Below are 19,957 nucleotides of genomic sequence, written 5' to 3'. Positions count from 1 at the left end.
AAACTTTTCTTGGAGCGGCGTGGAGGTAACCACCCCCTCCCCCCCCCCCTCTGTCTCTGTCTCTGTCTCTCTGTCTCTCTGTCTCTGTCTCTCTCTCTGTCTCTCTCTCTCTGTGTCTCTCTCTCTGTCTCTCTCTCTCTCTCTGTCTGTCTCTCTGTCTCTCTGTCTCTCTCTCTCTCTCTCTCTCTCTCTCTCTCTCTCTCTCTCTCTCTCTCTCTCTGTCTCTGTCTCTGTCTCTGTCTCTGTCTCTCTCTCTCTCTCTCTCTCTCTCTCTCTCTCTCTCTCTCTCTCTCTCTCTCTCTCTCTCTCTCTCTCTCTCTCTCTCTCTCTCTCTCTCTCTCCCCCCCCCCTCCCCCTCCCTCTTTGTGGATCATACACGGAGAGAGAGGCACTTAGGCACACTTATGCACTTAGGGAGAGTGAGGGAGAAACTTAGATAAGTTCTTGCAAGAAGTGCCGGACCAAGGAGGCTGTAGTGGATATGTGGGCCTGCGGACCGCACCAAGCAACAGCCTGTTGGACCAAGTTATCACACGTCGAGCCTGGCCCCACGCCGGGCTCGGGTGAGTAGAAGAACCCCCGAAAACTTCTCCAGGTATGCTCCAGGTAGTGATTTAAAGGCTATACATTATTGAAGAGGCGTTATAATATATATATATATATATATATATATATATATATATATATATATATATATATATATATATATATATATATATATTCACTTGATAACACAAGTTTTGGACAGAGCCTCATAACTTTCGATTTGGAAACATTAAACTGTTGGCGGATATTGTGATTACTTTCAAGTGTTGCCATCGAACTGCCTATTGTGAGTAAACCATTTATATTTTACTACTGTGTTTCCTTCGTCCTGTTTACTGTGCACCACACTACTGTTGAAGCAGCACTAGACTGGGAGAAGGGGACACCCCGACTGTGTTGGGAGTATTAGGTGACCGCGGAGGAAGGTGGGTCAAGTTGGCGACCTTGTGAATAACATTATGGGCGGGCAACTTGACCTGGGTAAACCCCTGAGTTTCCGTTTAGGAGCCGGTCGGCCGAGCGAACAGCACACTGGACTTGTGATCCTGTAGTCCCGGGTTCGATCCCGGGCGCCGGCGAGAAACAATGGGCAGAGTTTCTTTCACCCTATGCCCCTGTTACCTAGCAGTAAAATAGGTACCTGGGTGTTAGTCAGCTGTCACGGGCTGCTTCCTGGGGGTGGAGGCCTGGTCGAGGACGGGGCCGCGGGGACACTAAAGCCCCGAAATCATCTCAAGATAACCTCAAGATAACCTCCGTGTCCACGGACACCCCAGCAAGGACACTGGGGGGTGGTAGAGTTCCCTCACTCACCACAAGGTGCGAGGATGGTTCGGTGGGATCTCCCCGCCAAACACACACCGAAACTACGACGTTGCTACAACGTTCGAACAAATTTTAACACCTAACCAGTTATAACAACCAATATAGCAAGTTGTAACAACGTTCTAATACGTTAAGCCAAGATGTAACAACTTTATTACAAGTTGTAACAAGCGGAAAATAGAGACAGTTAAGGTTTGTGTTTCCAGGTTCTGCTCTGTGGCTCGACTGAGGTGATCCCCAGAGGGGAATAATGGCACCTAGGGAGGGGAGTAGAGCCCCAACAGAGAGGAGCTCCAGAGTGGAGGGCACTAAGGCCCTTCAGGGCAGACACTATCAAACACTCTTGAGAAACAGCAACTTCTCTTAAGACAGAGTACGCTTGGGGGTAATTGGCGATTCTGCGGGATACTGAATTGACGGGTCAAGACCCGTCACACCCTCTGACCCCCGTTACAGGCTGTTCCCCGACTATTGTTACAGGTCGACAGTCGTTTCTTATTCCCTCGGCTCCATACTAACAACTCAAGAACGTTCGTAGTTGTAAGCTTTCACGTCTCAGTCTCATACGCTCTTCTCCCTCTGGAGTTTAGTTTTACATTAACTTGTTACAATTATTTTGAGACTAAATGGAAAGTTACTCAAGTGTATAAATAAGCAACTTGATGAGGTAAAGAAGAAGGGGGAGAGAGGCATAATATGTTGCCTGTATATACATGGGTCATTTGTTATACTTATGTGTCTTAATGGTGCAGTATACCTTCAGTAATGTTGGTATGGTGCAGTATACCTTCAGTAGTGTTGCTATGGAGCAGTATACCTTCAGTAGTGTTGCTATGGAGCAGTATACCTTCAGTAGTGTTGCTATGGAGCAGTATACCTTCAGTAGTGTTGCTATGGAGCAGTATACCTTCAGTAGTGTTGCTATGGAGCAGTATACCTTCAGTAGTGTTGCTATGGAGCAGTATACCTTCAGTAGTGTTGCTATGGTGCAGTATACCTTCAGTAGTGTTGCTATGGAGCAGTATACCTTCAGTAGTGTTGCTATGGTTCAGTATACCTTCAGTAGTGTTGCTATGCACACTTCTCATACTTGCGGGCTACGGTGATCAACTGAACCTCTCACTTCGTGTGTTCACCATACTGCCTCTAGTAGTGTGTGTTCACCATACTGCCTCTAGTAGTGTGTGTTCACCGTACTCCCTCTAGTAGTGTGTGTTCACCGTACTCCCTCTAGTAGTGTGTGTTCACCATACTCCCTCTAGTAGTGTGTTCACCGTACTCCCTCTAGTAGTGTGTGTTCACCATACTCCCTCTAGTAGTGTGTGTTCACCATACTCCCTCTAGTAGTGTGTGTTCACCATACTCCCTCTAGTAGTGTGTGTTCACCATACTCCCTCTAGTAGTGTGTGTTCACCATACTCCCTCTAGTAGTGTGTGTTCACCATACTCCCTCTAGTAGTGTGTTCACCATACTCCCTCTAGTAGTGTGTGTTCACCATACTGCCTCTAGTAGTGTGTGTTCACCATACTCCCTCTAGTAGTGTGTGTTCACCATACTCCCTCTAGTAGTGTGTGTTCACCATACTGCCTCTAGTACATTGTACACACTGACCCACAAGCCTGAACGCCTGCTGAAGTACACTTTATGACCGCTTGTATCCTGCATTTATTAAAAGTGATTTTTTTTTCTTTCACAGAGAAGCTAGGATGAGGAGAGGGATCCCTACTCTGTGTACAGATGGTAAGTGCTGCACGCTCTCTCCCAGTCTTTTGTTTTCATTCATGTCTTCGTGGCGCCTAGTGTCAACGGTTGCCTCACGTGGTGTCTTGGTAAGTGCCAGGTGTCAGAGCCAGTGGTGTCTTGGGGTGGGTAAGTGCCAGGTGTCAGAGCCAGTGGTGTCTTGGGGAGGGTAAGTGCCAGGTGTCAGAGCCAGTGGTGTCATTGTGTGGGTAAGTGCCAGGTGTCAGAGCCAGTAGTGTCTTGGGGTGGGCAAGGGCCAGGTGTCAGAGCCAGTGGTGTCTTGGTGAGGGTAAGTGCCAGGTGTCAGAGCCAGTGGTGTCTTGGTGTGGGTAAGTGCCAGGTGTCAGAGCCAGTGGTGTCTTGGTAAGTGCCAGGTGTCAGAGCCAGTGGTGTCTTGGTGAGGGTAAGTGCCAGGTTTCAGAGCCAGTGGTGTCTTGGTGTGGGTAAGTGCCAGGTGTCAGAGCCAGTGGTGTCTTGGTGTGGGTAAGTGTCAGGTGTCAGAGCCAGTGGTGTCATGGTGTGGGTAAGTGCCAAGTGTCAGAGCCAGTGGTGTCATGGTGTGGGTAAGTGCCAGGTGTCAGAGCCAGTGGTGTCTTGGTGAGGGTAAGTGCCAAGTGTCAGAGCCAGTGGTGTCATAGTGTGGGTAAGTGGCAAGTGTCAGAGCCAGTGGTGTCTTGGTGTAGGTAAGTACCAGGTGTCAGAGCCAGTGGTGTCTTGGTGTAGGTAAGTGCCAGGTGTCAGAGCCAGTGGTGTCATGGTGTGGGTAAGTGCCAAGTGTCAGAGCCAGTGGTGTCTTGGTGTGGGTAAGTGCCAGGTGTCAGAGCCAGTGGTGTCATGGTGTGGGTAAGTGCCAGGTGTCAGAGCCAGTAGTGTCATGATGTAGGTAAGTGCCAGGTGTCAGAGCCAGTGGTGTCTTGGGGTGGGTAAGTGCCAGGTGTCAGAGCCAGTGGTGTCATGGTGTGGGTAAGTGCCAGGTGTCAGAGCCAGTGGTGTCATGGTGTGGGTAAGTGCCAGGTGTCAGAGCCAGTGGTGTCATGGTGAGGGTAAGTGCCAGGTGTCAGAGCCAGTGGTGTCATGGTGTGCTGTAAGTGCCAGGTGTCAGAGCCAGTGGTGTCATGGTGTGGGTAAGTGCCAGGTGTCAGAGCCAGTGGTGTCTTGGTGAGGGTAAGTGCCAGGTGTCAGAGCCAGTGGTGTCATAGTGTGGGTAAGTGGCAATCAGTGAACATCCTGCGTACGCACCTTTTCTACCTGCAGGATCGAGCTCTAGCTCTTAAACCCCGCTTTTCTAGCCGCCGCTTGTCTAAATGAAAGGACTCCTGACCTATTCCCCTGCGACACCTGCTTTTAAAGTTGTGAACTGAGTTTGCCTCTACACCCTGCTCCTTAAGGTCATGCCATTTACTCACAACTCTTACGCTAAAATAAAACTTTCCAACATCTTTATATAACACATCTGACTCTCAAGCTCCCATCCGTGCCCCCTCCCCCTTGTTATATTCTTAATCATTGTAAATATTTCATCTTTTTCCACTCTGTCAATCCTCTTAAGTATTTTCTACGTGGGTATCATGTCTCTCTTGTCTCTTTCCTGCTTACACTAGCTTCGTCATATATAATTGTTTCGGTCTCTCTTCATATCTCATCCCTCGCAACTCTGGGACCAGTCTTGTTGTAATCTTTTGCACCCTTTCCAGCTTACTTTTTTTATAGATGTAAGTTATACTTCCATTTATACAAAAATTTATAGATGGTGCAGCATACATTTTATAGACATATAAATAAATATAGATATAAAATGCAGTACATTCTATAGATGGGGCAGCATACTCTAAAATTGGTCTCACATGGGCGGTGTGTGTGTGTGTTACTTGTACTCACCTAGTTGTGCTTGGGGGGGTAAGCTTTGGCTGTTTGGTCCCGCCTCTCAGCTGTCAGTCAACCGGTGTACAGATTCTTGAACCTACTGGGCTCTATCAAATCGCGCGCGCGCGCGCGCGCGCGTGTGTGTGTGTGTGTGTGTGTGTGTGTGTGTGTGTGTGTGTGTGTGTGTGTGTGTGTGTGTGTGTGTGTGTGTGTGAGTGTGTGTGTGCGTGTGTGAGTGTGTGTGAGTGTGTGTGAGTGTGTGTGAGTGTGTGTGAGTGTGTGTGCGTGTGTGTGTGTGTGTGAGTGTGCGTGTGTGTGCGTGTGTGTGCGTCTGTGTGCGTGTGTGTGCGTGTGCGTGTGTGTGCGTCTGTGTGTGTGTGTGTACTCACCTATTTGTGCTTGCGGGGGTTGAGCTTTGGCTCTTTGGTCCCGCCTCTCAACTGTCAATCAACTGGTGTACAGATTCCTGAGCCTACTGGGCTCTATCATATCTACATTTAAAACTGTGTATGGAGTCAGCCTCCACCACATCACTGCCTAATGCATTCCATCTGTTAACTACTCTGACACTGAAAAAGTTCCTTCTAACGTCTCTGTGACTCATGTGGGTACTCAGTTTCCACCTGTGTCCCCTTGTTCGCGTCCCACCAGTGTTGAATAGTTTATCCTTGTTTACCCGGTCGATTCCTCTGAGGATTTTGTAGGTTGTGATCATGTCTTCCCTTACTCTTCTGTCTTCCAGTGTCGTAAGGTGCATTTCCCGCAGCCTTTCCTCGTAACTCATGCCTCTTAGTTCCGGAACTAGTCTAGTGGCATACCTTTGGACTTTTTCCAGCTTCGTCTTGTGCTTGACAAGGTACGGGTGTGTGTGTGTGTGTGTGTGTGTGTGTGTGTGTGTGTGTGTGTGTGTGTGTGTGTGTGTGCGTGTGTGTGCGTGTGCGTGTGCGTCTGTGTGTGTGTGTGCGCGCGTCTGTGTGTGTGTGTGTGCGTCTGTGTGTGTGTGTGTGTGTGTGTGTGTGTGTGTGTGTGTGTGTGTGTGTGTGTGTGTGTGTGTGTGTGTGTGTGTGTGTGTGCATGCGTGCGCGAACAAATATTTGTATCGCAGATAATGTTGCCAGTAATGATGGCAAACACCAGCCAACGACTGCCCTGGTGCCGTGTTGCCTGGTGTCGGCACCAGTCAACACCATTGTCGCCAGCAGGGTGGCACGGGCGCCTGGCGACACCTGGCACACTACTGGGCGCCACCACCACCACCACACGCTGCTGCTGCTGCCGCTCCCGCCATAACTCTCCCCGTTGTCACACACAGAGATCACACTAACGTGATGCATCAAATGAACAAATCCACAAGGGCCGTGACGAGGATTCGAACCTGCGTCCGGGAGCATCCCAGACACCCATAGCTCAGTCGATTAAGGCAGTGTCTGGGATGCTCCCGGACGCAGATTAGAATCCTCGTCACGGCCCTTGTGGATTTGTTCGTTTCTCCCCGTTGTGTCTTAAGGGCGACGACACCTTCCCTTAAACTCTGGCTCAAGATGTCGTCCTAAGGGTGAGTGTCGGGTATCACCGGCTCCCCCATTAACCTCCCCCCCCCCATTAACCTCCCCCCCCCCAGGGTACACATGTGTATGTGTGTGTGTCCTCGCTGAGGCAATGATTGTATTGATACATTAACCCGTATTATACGTATACATTTCTTCCGCTACTTTGCCGAGCAAAGAAATTAAATGTTTATTACCCTATAATATTGCATTAGGTGTCGACGATAGATTAGATGAGACGTTTTGATTGGTGTTTAAGAATCATGTGCTGGCATTATCTCAGAGTGTTGACCTCTTGTGAGGATTATTATTGTTATTGTGTAGCGTCATATGTTGTATGCTGTGTATTATTACAGCAGTGACCTCTGTACCTTTGTATTACAGAGGTCCTCTCTGTGATAAATTCACCACGTCTCTCATGTGGACCAACCGGGCTCAGGTGGATATGTGGGCCTGCGGGCCGCTCCCAGCAACAGTCTGGTGGATCAAGCTTTCACAAGTCAAGCCTGGTTTCGGGCCGGGTTTGGGGGGTAGAAGAACTCCCAGAATCACATCAATCGGGTATCAGCCAGTGCTTGTCTGCCTGCACCAGGTCACTACCTACCCACACCAGGGGCCACAAGAAGTAATGACCAAGGATAAGAAAGAAATAACCTGAGAAGAGTGTGTTGATGTCTTAAACTTTCTTCTCAGAGAGTTTGGCTCCACTGTCTGTTCCCTCGAACTTGTAAGACGATGGTGGTTCAGCTCTTAGGGTAATACTACACTCGAGTTTAACTCTTGGGCACCAGTCGTGTTAAAATACCTAAGAAACATTAGATGTTAAGCACTCTGGGAAACTCTAGTAGGTATATACTTTAGAAAATATTGAGTAATACTTGAGAACATATCTGAGTCAGAATACTTCTCACAAGTAAAGCCTGGGCCTCGGGCCGGGCTTGGGGAGTAGAAGAACTCTCAGATCCCCATCCAGCAGGTATCAAGCAGGTTAACATTGAGAGGTTATGCATAGTGTTGCAAGCAGCCAGGCAAACCCGCAGGCAGCCCCGCAGAGAGTCAGGCAAGCTCGCAGACAGCCAGCAGAGTCAGGCAAGCTCGCAGACAGCCAGCAGAGAGTCAGGCAAGCTCGCAGACAGCCAATAGGCAGTCAGGCAAGCATGCAGACAGCCCATAGACAGTCAGGTAAGCCCCCAGACACCCATGCAAGTTCGCAAACAGCCATACAAGCCCGCAGACAACCATACAAGCCCTCAGACAGCCATATAAGCCCGCAGACAGCTAGCAGATGGCCAGGCAAGCCCCCAGACAGTCAGGATACAGTCAGGCAAGCCCCCAGACAGTCAGGCAAACCAGCAAGCAGACAAAAAAGTGACTGAAAGGAGGTTATAGTGACAGCTTGGGTGGTGGAGGTGCTTCTGGAGATACACTTTAAGGCTCTAGAAGGTTGTTCTTGTGGTTATAGAATTGGTTTGGATTGTGGAGATATCTGCTTGATACCTGCTTGATGGGGTTCTGGGAGTTCTTCTACTCCCCAAGCCCGGCCCGGGGCCAGGCTTGACTTGTGAGAGTTTGGTCCACCAGACTGTTGCTTGCAGCGGCCCGCAGGTCTACATATCCACCACGACCCGGTTGGTCCAGCACACGTTGGAGAGAATTAACTAGTTTCCTCTTGATGATGTCCACGGTTGTTCCGGCAATATTTCTCATGCTCTCTGGGAGGATGTTGAACAACGTTGGATCTCTGATGTTTATACAGTGTTCTATGATTGAGCCTATAGCACTCCTGCTCTTTACTGGTTCTATTCTGCATTTTCTTCCATATCGTTCAATCCAGTACGTTGTTATTTTACTGTGTAGATTTGGGACCTGGTCCTCCAGTATTTTCCATGTGTATATTATTTGATCTCTCTCGTCTCCTTTCTAATGAGTACATTTTGAGAGTTTTGAGACGATCCCAATAATGTAGGTGCTTTATCGCGTCTTTGCGTGCCGTTTATGTTCTCTGTACCCCCTCTGTTTATGCAATCTCTCCTACTCTGAAGGTGGAAGTGAGTATTGAGCAGTACTCAAGACGGGACAACACCAGTGACTTGAAGAGTACAACCATTGTGATGGGATCCCTGGATTTGAAAGTTCTCATAATCCATCCTATCATTATTCTAGCTGACGCAATATTTGCTTGGTTATGCTCCCTAAACATTAGGTCGTTAGACATCATTATTCCCAAATCCTTTATTACATACGGTTTTCCTACTATGGGCACATTTGATTGAGTTTTATACCCTGTATCATGTTTAAGGTTCTCATTTTTACCGTACCTGAGTACCTGGAATTTATCACTGTTAAACATCACGTTATTTTCTGCTGCCCACTCGAAAACTTTATTAATATCTGCTTGAAGTTTTTCAATATCTTCAGCAGAGGTAATTTTTTGTGTGTCATCTTGATGGGGTTCAAAATTTTGTGTCATCTTGCCACAGATTGTAACGAGCTGAGTGAATCTTTGGGTCAGTTTGTGGGTCGGTGGGTAAGTGTTTGTGAGTGACGGGATGGAGGGAGGGGGAAGGGAAGGAGGAGTGATGGTAGGGGAGGGGAAGGAGGGATGGAGGGAGGGTTTAAGCTGCAGTTCGATGGCCAGGCGGGTTCGGCGGGGTCTTGTGCCCGCTTAAAGGGGACACGTTCTGCAGGACCAGCTGGCCCGCCCTCCTCAGTTCTGCCCCCCACTGCCCCCCTCCCCTCTCCCCTCCCTTCACCCCCCCCCCCCCTGCCCCTTTCCCCTCCCCTCCCGGTAAATTTTCCTCCCCTGGATACTGTCCCTCACTAGAGACTGGAACACAAGGCTACAGTAACCGGCAGACTACTCAATTGGGTGAACAACCACCTCCTAAACAGGAAACAGTTGCAATAATGAGACAAATCGGACTGGGAAAACGCCATCGTTGAAGTCCCACCAGGTTTAGGACTAACACTCATGTTATTATCTGTAAACATAAATAATGTAACTGCATGGTTGATGGGGTTCTGGGAGTTCTACTCCCCAAAGTCCGGCCCGAGGCCAAGCTTGACTTGTGAGAGTTTGCTCCACTAATTTAAATTTCAACAATAATTCCACTAGTTATTTCAACAAATTTCCACTAATTAAATTTCAACAATAAGAGGATCGACTGGGAAAAAATAAATGTAGACCTTGCAACCATTCAATGGGAGACGGTCTTAAGCGACAAAACTCCCACACAGGGAATAGCTCAACTGACAGCTGAAGCATACAAGGTCTGCTTGAAGCACGTGCCTGTGAGGAGGGGCAGAAAGAGGACCACTCTAGAAAGAGAACGCAGACGACTGTACAGGAGAAGAAAAAAAAATAACGGAAATGCTTAGGCAGACATGACTATCACAAGCAAGGAAAATAAACCTAAACAGGGAGATCGAAGAAATAGAACAAACGTGGAAGCGATCATACGAGACTGAGGAAATGGAATTGGAACAGAGAGCTATACAAGAGATGAAGAAAAATCCAACATATTTTTTCACATATGCAAAGTCAAAATCAAAAATCTCCACCAGTATTGGACCTTTAATTACAACTGAAGGTACGTACACAGAGGACAACAAAGAAATTAGTGAAATGCTAAGAAGCCAGTATGAGGCTATGTTTAGCACACCAATAAACAACATGAAAGTTGATGACCCAGACAGCTTCTTTATGAATGACATTCAAGCTGCAGATAATATAAAGGATATTAACACGAACTCTGAAGACTTTGAAAGAGAACTTGACAATATGCCCATGCATTCAGCTCCTGGGCCTGACTCATGGAATTCAATATTCATAAAGAAATGTAAAGTACCAGTAGCGCGAGCACTTAGCATAATATGGAGAAAGAACCTGGATACAGGGGAGATACCAGCTGCACTTAAATCTGCAGATATAGCTCCTTTGCACAAGGGGGGGTAGTAAAACCTTGGCCAAAAATTATAGGCCAGTTGCACTAACATCACACATAATAAAAGTTTTTGAAAGTGTGATTAGGAATCAAATTTCTGTTTTTATGAAAAATAATGTTACACAACCCAGGACAACATGGATTTAAAGCGGGAAGATCCTGTCTGTCACAGTTACTCAACTACTATGACAAAATCACAGAAACTCTAGAAGAAAAGCAAAATGCAGATGTAGTATACACAGACTTTGCAAAGGCATTCGACAAATGTGATCATGGAGTGATTGCACACAAAATTAGGTCAATGGGAATAACTGGTAAAGTAGGACGCTGGACACTCAATTTCCTGTCGAACAGAACATAAAGAGTAACAGTCTATCAAATAAAATCGAGTCCAAGCTCAGTTAAAGGCTCTGTACCTCAAGGTACAGTCCTTGCACCACTGCTGTTCCTTATTCTCATATCAGATATAGATAAAAATACAAGTCACAGCTTCGTGTCATCCTTTGCAGATGACACAAAAATCAGCATGAAAATTACCTCTGCTGAAGACATGGAAAAATTGCAAGCAGATATCAACAAAGTTTTCGATTGGGCAGCAGAAAATAACAGGATGTTTAACAGGGATAAATTCCAGGTACTCAGGTACGGCAAAAATTAGGACCTGAAACATAATACAGGGTACAAAATACAATCGAATCTGCTCATAGTAGGAAAACAGCATGTCAAGGATTTGGGAATAATGATGTTCGACGATCTAACGTTTAGGGAGCATAACCAAGCAAATATTGCGTCAGTCAGAAATATGATAGGATGGATTACGAGAACTTTCAAATCCAAGGATCCCATCACGATGGTTGTACTCTTCAAGTCACTGGTGTTGTCCCGTCTCGAGTACTGCTCAGTACTCACTTCCCCCTTCACAGCAGGAGAGATTGCTGAAATAGAGGGAATACAGATAACATATACGGCACGCATAGACGCGATAAAGCACCTAAATTATTGGGATCGTCTCAAAGCTCTCCAAATGTACTCACTATAAAAGAGACGAGAGAGATACCAAATAATATACACGTGGAAAATACTGGAAAGCCAGGTCCCTAATCTACACAGTAAAATAACAACGTACTGGAGTGAACGATATGGAAGAAAATGCAGAATACAACCAGTGAAGAGCAGAGGTGCCATAGGCACAATCAGAGAACACTGTATGAACATCAGAGGTCCACGGTTGTTCAACGTCCTCCCAGCGAGCATAAGAAATATTGCCGGAACAACCGTGGACATCTTCAAGAGAAAACTAGACTGTTTTCTAAAAGAAATTCCGGACCAACCGGGCTGTGGTGGGTATGTGGGCCTGCGAGCTGCTCCAAGCAACAGCCTGGTGGACCAAACTCATAAATCAAGCCTGGTCTCGGGCTGGGTTTGGGGAGTAGAACTCCCAAAACCCCATCAAGCAGGTATTAAGTAGGTATCATTAGGCTGTTGCTTGAAGCGGCCCGTAGGCCCACATACCCACCACAACCCGTTTGGTCCGGCACTCCTTGGAGGAAACAATCTAGTTTCCTCTTAAAGATGTCCACGGTTGTTCCGGCAATATTTCTTATGCTCGCTGGGAGGACGTTGAACAACCGCGGACCTCTGATGTTTATACAGTGTTCTCTGATTGTGCCTATGGCACCTCTGCTCTTCACTGGTTCTATTCTGCATTTTCTTCCATATCGTTCACTCCAGTATGTTGTTATTTTACTGTGTAGATTTGGTACTTGTCCCTCCAGTATCTTCCACGTGTATATATAAATCATGTCATGATTTATGAACTGTCATGAACTTCCACAACTGATGACGTTCGAACACTTCTGAAACAGGTGCTTCACTGACGACTTTCGCTCGAACAACGCTGTAAATGCTTCACCAACGTACTAAAAATACAAATAATATGGCAACAGAACCTGAACACCTAACCTAACCAGTGCCTAAATATTCACAATATGCTGATATATAATAATAATAATTTATACTTGAGAAAAGTTCTGTTTTGAATGAACAAAATGTTAAAATTGATGAAAGAGTCTTTGGGGTCAGCCGCTGGATGGAATGGACTTGGTCTGAAGACGGGTTGATCTGTAGAAGTTCTGTCACCCTCGTGCAACGGCCCAATGTTGGATGTAGGCTTTGTTCTAGTTTTTGCAAAGGAGAAAAAGTATTTCGGATTCCTCTATATTTCACTTATGGCCTTTTGCTCCCTTTGCCTCTCTTTGATTTTATGATTCTCTCAGCTTCAGCTCGGTCATTTATATTTCCCTACGCCGCCTTCCTCGTCGGTGTTGGGACAGAGTGGAGCGATTAAGATGTTCTGTTGTTTGTTTTCTTCAATTATAGATGACCGCCGTTCTCGTTCCAGTTTGCATCTTATCTTTTTTCCTTAGTGCTATATGCCGTCTACATATTTCTAGTGCTACTGTGACTATTTTCTCGGAGCACTGGTTTAAGTTTGTATTATCTAGCTGTTCTTCTCAGTTTATCTCTGTGGGGGTCTTGGCTTATTAGTTCCCAGTTAATCATTTTGTTATTAAAACTGAATTCGCTGAATTCTCCTTCTCTTGGATTTGAGACTGTATAGGTCGGTTTCTCTCTCTCTCTCTCTCTCTCTCTCTCTCTCTCTCTCTCTCTCTCTCTCTCTCTCTCTCTCTCTCTCTCTCTCTCTCTCTCTCTCTCTCTCTCTCTCTCTCTCTCCCCTCTCTCTCCCCTCTCTTCCCTCTCTTCCCTCTCTCCCCCTTCTCCCCCCTCTCTCCCTCTCTCCCACCTCTCTCCCACTTCTCTCCCCTCTCTCCCTCTCTCTCCCACCTCTCTCCCACTTCTCTCCCCTCTCTCCCTCTCCCCCCCCCTCCCTCCCTCCCTCCCTCCCTCCATATCCCTCCCTCCCTCCATATCCCTCCCTCCCTCCCTCCCTCCCCCCTCCCTCCCTCCATCCCTCCATATCCCTCCCTCCCTCCCCCCCTCCCTCCCCCCTATCCCCCCCTCCCTCCCTCCCCCCTCCCTCCCCCCTATCCCTCCCTCCCTCCCTCCATATCCCTCCCTCCATATCCCTCCCTCCCTCCCTCCCTCCCCCCCCCCCCTCACTTCCGGCCCCCACCCCCCCGTCGTCCCCATTACTCTAGGCCTGCAGGTGAGAGTATGCCTGACCCTGGCAACTAACGCTGCCGCACCACTCGGTGCTTCACGTGTGCTGTCTTCCTCAACCTGAACTAATCCAATATCTGATTCAATCCAAAAATGTTAACCTATTATGACAATTTTAGATGCAATAAAATTCAAAACAAATCTGTACAAATAAGAAAACAAATTGTTTTACTAGGATACTTGCTAGCCTGAGTGACATGTCGGTGGTGCCTCTACATGTATTGACATGTCGGTGGTGCCTCTACATGTATTGACATGTCGGTGGTGCCTCTACATGTATTGACATGTCGGTGGTGCCTCTACATGTATTGACATGTCGGTGGTGCCTCTACATGTATTTCTCTCTGTCTCTTTAGATTGAAGACCTGTCTTTAGCAAGCGTTAAGCAGTTAGTATTTTCACCTTCAGTACAGGTAAATGTTACTTCAATATTGCTACTGCCTACACTGCCTCTTATTATCTTCCTTCGCAGCACTTGTCCTATTGTATGATACATGTACATGGTTTATTATTACCGTCCCCCCCCCTCTCCCCCCTCACTCCCTGTATATGTCACTCTCCACCCCCTGTGTCCCTGACTCTCCACCCCCTGTGTCTCTGACTCTCCACCCCCTGTGTCCGTGACTCTCCACCACCTGTGTCCGTGACTCTCCACCCCCTGTGTCCCTGACTCTCCACCCCCTGTGTCTGATTCCTCCCATTCTCTGTGTATCTTCTGCCCCCCCTCCCTCCCCCCTCTGTATCCCTGACTTTCTTTACCCATCTCTTTATCTTCCTTCCCTCTTCACCCTCCGTATCGTTTCTTACCCCCTTCAGTCCTGTATTCCTCCTCCTCCTGCTCCTCCTGCCTCCCATTCTCAGCGCTCCGCCCCTGCCTCCTACAGCTGACCGGCTGCTGGTGGGTGCCTGACGTCACAACTCCCGCCCACGGCCTCTGACGCGGTCACGTCTCCCTCGCATCCATTATATTCGACTCACATCTCTCATGTTCGTGTGTACCTACCTAGTCGTATTTGTGATGGGTGAGCCACGGCTCTCTGGTCCCACCTCTCCTCTTAATCGACTGGTGTATAGGCGCCAGAGCCTGTTGGGTTGTCGTGTCTACATTTAAAGCTGTGTATGGAGTTTGCCTCCACCACTTGGCTAGTTAGCACATTCCAGTTGTTTAATCTGACTCTGAAAAAAACATTTGTAATGTCTCTAGCCCATTTGGGTACTTGATTTCCATCTGTGTACTCACCTAGTTATACTCGCCTAGTTGTGCATGCGAGGGTTGAGCTTCGGCTCTTTGGTTTCGCCTCTCAACTGTCAATCAACTGGTGTACAGATTCCTGAGCCTATTTGGCTCTTATATCAACATTTGAAAATGTATGGAGTCAGCCTCCACAAAATCAATGCATAATGCATTCCATTTGTTAATTCCCTGGTCACTGGCCATATTCTTTCTGATGTCTATGTGGCTCATTTGGATACTCAGTTATCACCTGTGTCTCCATGTTCGTGTGTCCACCCACTTGTGCTGGACGGTAGAACATAAGAATAAAGATAACTGCAGAAGGCATATTGACCCATACGAGGCAGCTCCTATTTATAGCCACCCAATCCCATTCATATACATGTCCAACCCACGTTTGAAACAATCAAGGGACCCCACCTCTACCATGTTACGCGGTAAGGATTCGCGTAAGGTAGAGCAACGGTTTTGCTTCATGCAGGTCAGCGTTCAATCCCCGACCGTCCAAGTAGTTGGGCACCATTCCTTCCCCCCGTCCCATCCCGGATCTTTCTCTCTATTTAACTCTTGCAGGATTTCACCTCCCAGATGGTACCTTGTGTTCAGCCTCCTGCTCCCTTCGCCTAATTTCATTACTTTACACTTTCCTGAGTTAAACTTTAGGAGCCATTTTTTTAGACTATTCCTCCAGTTTGTCCAGGTCGTCCTGAAGTCTCTGTCTTGATTCCTCTCATAATTCGTGCATAATGGTGTGCCCTTGTTTGTGTACTACCCCTTCTAAATAATCTGTCCTTACACTGTGGTTTGCACCTTACACTGTCTCGGACGTAGGTTCAAATCCTCATCACGGCCCTTGTGGATTTGTTCATTAATCTGTCCTTGTCTGTCCTGTCTGTTCTCCTGAATATTTTGTATGTGGTAATCGTGTCTATGTTTCTTCTCTTTTCTAGCGACACAACGTTTAACACCTGAAGTCTTTCCTCGTAGCTCATACCTCTCAACTCTGGGAATAGGCTGGCGGCCTACCTCTGAACTTTCATCAACTTCGTCTTGTGTTTAACGATATAAGGACTCCTTATATAAGACACGCCGTTTCCACATATTCTATAATTGATCGTACATAAACCATATACAAAATTCTGAACGACTCTTTGTTGAGAGCCCTAAAGGCAGTTCTGATATTAGCGAACCAACCTTCCTTATGCTGCTCTTGACATATATATTTGTTTATGTGGGCTTCTGGTGACAGGTTTGGGTTAATATCAACCCCCCGAAGTCTTTTTTTATCTGGTTCCAATAGGCTTCCTCTCCCGTGTGGTACCTCACGCATGGTCTTTGAATCCTTATACCCAGCCTCTTTACTTTGTATTTGCTAGAGTTGAACTGTAATAGCCACTAGAAGGACCATATATTTTATTTTTCCCAGGTCCTCTTGCAGGTTCACGAAGTCTTCCATAGTGTTTATCCTCCGGACCAGGCTCGGGGAGTCGAACTACTCCCAGAACCCCATCCTGGTACAATCCAGGTACACTAAAAGCCGCAGGAAGACGAATCATTTTCTGTGATTCAAAGTCTGGTTTTCAAGCACTTGAAACTTCTGCGAAATATACAGCAAGAGCCTCATGACAGCCATTGTAACCTGCTGCTGGGTCGAGTGTTGGACTACTTGGACAGGACAGTAGAGCGACGGACTGACGGTACAGGTGGGCGTTTGTTTACCCCCCGACCGTCCAAGTAGTTATCCCCCGACCGTCCAAGTAGTTACCCCCCGACCGTCCAAGTAGTTATGCCCCGACCGTCCAAGTAGTTATCCCCCGACCGTCCAAGTGGTTACCCCCCGACCGTCCAAGTAGTTACCCCCCGACCGTCCAAGTAGTTACCCCCCGACCGTCCAAGTAGTTACCCCCCGACCGTCCAAGTGGTTACCCCCCGACCGTCCAAGTGGTTACCCCCCGACCGTCCAAGTAGTTACCCCCCGACCGTCCAAGTAGTTACCCCCCGACCGTCCAAGTAGTTACCCCCCGACCGTCCAAGTAGTTACCCCCCGACCGTCCAAGTGGTTACCCCCCGACCGTCCAAGTAGTTACCCCCCGACCGTCCAAGTAGTTATCCCCCGACCGTCCAAGTGGTTACCCCCCGACCGTCCAAGTAGTTACCCCCCGACCGTCCAAGTAGTTACCCCCCGACCGTCCAAGTAGTTACCCCCCGACCGTCTAAGTAGTTACCCCCCGACCGTCCAAGTAGTTACCCCCGACCGTCCAAGTAGTTACCCCCCGACCGTCCAAGTAGTTAACCCCCGACCGTCCAAGTAGTTACCCCCCGACCGTCCAAGTAGTTGGGCACCAGACCTTTCCTCCGTCTGGCCCCCTTAATATCTTGCCACACTCCCTCCCAACTTAGGGAAGAGATTAAAGTAACTTTGTGTTAGATTTATAGCCAACGTTGGCCAGCCATTTCGGTGAAGGGGGGGGGGAGGGGGCTGGTATTATCTTGAGGTAACCTCAAGTTATATTACCGTGGATACATCTTAATTTTCATTAATGTGCTTGAGAAAATTTATGGTAGAAATTGTTGTTGGTGTGTGTGTCGCTTTCTCGCCCATCTGTGTGTGTGTGTGTGTGTGTGTGTGTGTGTGTGTGTGTGTGTGCGCGCGCGCCGTCAGGACTGAACTGTTACCTCTTGCACCCCTTCCTAACCACCAGTTGTCTAATGTGCTGACTCTCGAACTATTTTTTCCCAGTCATATCTATAACATATATGTTCCTTCTCTCACACAAACACACATCCCCAGGATGCAGTCTGCAACACATGACGAACTTCCAGGTACCTGTTTACTGTTGGGTGAACAGGGACATCAGGTGAAAGAAAATGCTCATTTGTTTTTGCCTCGGATGGGAATCGAACCCGGACCTTTGGGCCTACGAATACGGAATACTATTGGCTCCTTCTGGTGTCTGGAAAAGTGAGATAAGTTTCTGCAAGAAGTCCCGGACCAACCAGGCTGTGGTGGATATGTGGACCTGCGGGCCGCTCCAAGCAACAGCCAGTTGGACCAAGTTATCACAAGTCAAGCCTGGCCTCAGGCCGGGCCTGGGGAGTAGAAGAACCCCCGAAACCCTCTCCAGGGTTTGTTTGATACACGGTATCAAGCAAACCACAGGGACTCGGAAGACAATTGAACACAAGCTCAAGAAATTCGAAAATATAATATCCTCACCCTCAAGAACGCAGGGCAGGAGACACTCCCCTAAAAAACAGATAGAGTCCAGTTCGTCGGAAAGCGACATTGGTGAGTCAATTTCAGGTTCACTAAGAACCTATACACCAATTGCAACTTCCATGGCGTGTTAATCAGACCCGATGGATACCGCGGTGATATCAACAAATTCCAAGAACCTAGAGGTCTAAAGATCCTGCAATGGAATGCGCAAGGACTGCGCACTAAATTGCAACACTTGCAATGCATAGCAGCGACCAAAGGCATAGACATCCTGATACTACAGGAGAGCTTGCTTCGAGCCGGATTAGAACCTAAAATCTCAGGCTATCGAGGCTTCTTCCTTCCATGGATCAACAGGCAATCCATGTAATGGATTGTGCATGTGCAATCTATGTAAAATGTGACCTAATCTCCAAGTCCATAACCAGCCCACCCGATTGTGGAGCAGGGACAGAGGTAATGGTAGTAACCATTGAGCTAAGACACGACAAACTTGAAGTGTTTAATGTGTACAGGTCTCCACATGCTGAAATGGATTTCTCTGTGTTATTTGGACACGCGACAACATCAAACACAATCATTTGTGGAGATTTTAATGCCCCATCATCGATTGGCACTGGGCTCGAACACAACAAATGAGGCCGGCATTCACATTGCACATCTACTGGACCAGCTTCCAGAAATCCAAATCCTAAACAAGAATGAACCTACCCACATCCAAGGAGGCAGATTAGACCTAACCTTCGTTTCAGCCTCCCTAAGAGATGCAACAACATGGTCCGTTGAGCCCACACTCACAAGTGACCACTATGGGGTCCAAATTGATCTTAAGTTAGACCTACCCACCCCACCTCCGCCTCCATCTGAAGCCTGGAACTTTGCTTTAGCAAACTGGGACCGATTTCAATACCTCATTTCAGAGTGGCATAGAAACTATGATCTTCCCGAAGACATTAATCAGGCAGAACAAGAATTTGTCAAAGCGATTCAAAGTGCAGCCAACCACTCAATCCCACTGAAAAAAACAGTCCACCGGACACCATAAAGATCATTGGTACTATTGCGAACGTGTCAAAGAACTCAACCATAGACTCAACAGAACAAGGAAGCTATGCAAAAAGCAGCCAAGTGACCGCAACAGGACCTTACTTTGTGAGGTCAAGGAACATGTGCATCGAGAGACCAGACTAATAAAAGAACAAAAGTGGCTAGAATGGTGCTCACATCTGAATGAACACACCTCTCTCGGAGAGATGTGGCAGCAAATTCACCGGGCCAAAGGGAATAAAACACCTGAAGTCCCATACCCCAAGGATCCTCAACAGGAAGCCGAAGTACTGGCAACCAGGTTTGCAGAAAGAGCAGCCAGCATTCAGCTTCCACCAGATGTATTAGCAGTACAGACCGGACTAGAGGAAGAAAGGTGGCACAGAATCCTTACAGCATGTGAAGAAGGCTCTGACACTAATGCCCCCTTCACACTGGATGAGCTCAATCGGGCTAAGAAAAACTCCAAGGATACATCCCCTGGAGCCGACAAAATAACCTATAAAATTATTAGAAACCTCGGCCCAGAGGGAGACGCCGAGGTTAATTAATTTAGCCTGGACTTCTCAAACTAGACCTTCTGCTTGGAATAGAGCAGACATAGTGCCGATCCCAAAACCCAAAGATCCAGCTAATCCCAGGCCCATCTCTCTCCAAAGCTGTGCAGCCAAGATGGCTGACAGAATGGCACTCAACAGACTGGAGTGGAAAATGCCTAAACTGCACCATGATATGTATGCCTATGGAAGAGGGGTTGGCACAGTGGAATGTATTACAACTCTGTTAGCCCACTTGAATGACAGACCAGGA

At 47.6% G+C, this 19,957-nt stretch overlaps 1 protein-coding gene across 8 annotated transcripts in view; it reads left to right on the top strand.

Annotated features, from left to right (window-relative positions):
- Positions 1-19,957, top strand: part of Trpm (transient receptor potential cation channel, subfamily M) — a 397,144-nt gene that overhangs the window by 235,008 nt on the left and 142,179 nt on the right. For all 8 annotated transcript variants that reach the window (XM_069332868.1, XM_069332863.1, XM_069332869.1 and 5 more), the window contains one exon: positions 3,069-3,112. In XM_069332868.1, coding sequence (XP_069188969.1) covers positions 3,110-3,112 — 3 coding nt within the window. In that variant the 5' untranslated portion in view covers positions 3,069-3,109. The remainder of the gene's footprint in view (positions 1-3,068; positions 3,113-19,957) is intronic.

Source organism: Procambarus clarkii, chromosome 28 (assembly GCF_040958095.1).
Source record: "Procambarus clarkii isolate CNS0578487 chromosome 28, FALCON_Pclarkii_2.0, whole genome shotgun sequence".
Taxonomy (NCBI): Eukaryota; Metazoa; Arthropoda; class Malacostraca; order Decapoda; family Cambaridae; genus Procambarus; species Procambarus clarkii.
The sequence above is the reverse complement of the archived record's forward strand: the minus strand, read 5'-3'. Positions and strand labels throughout refer to the sequence as shown.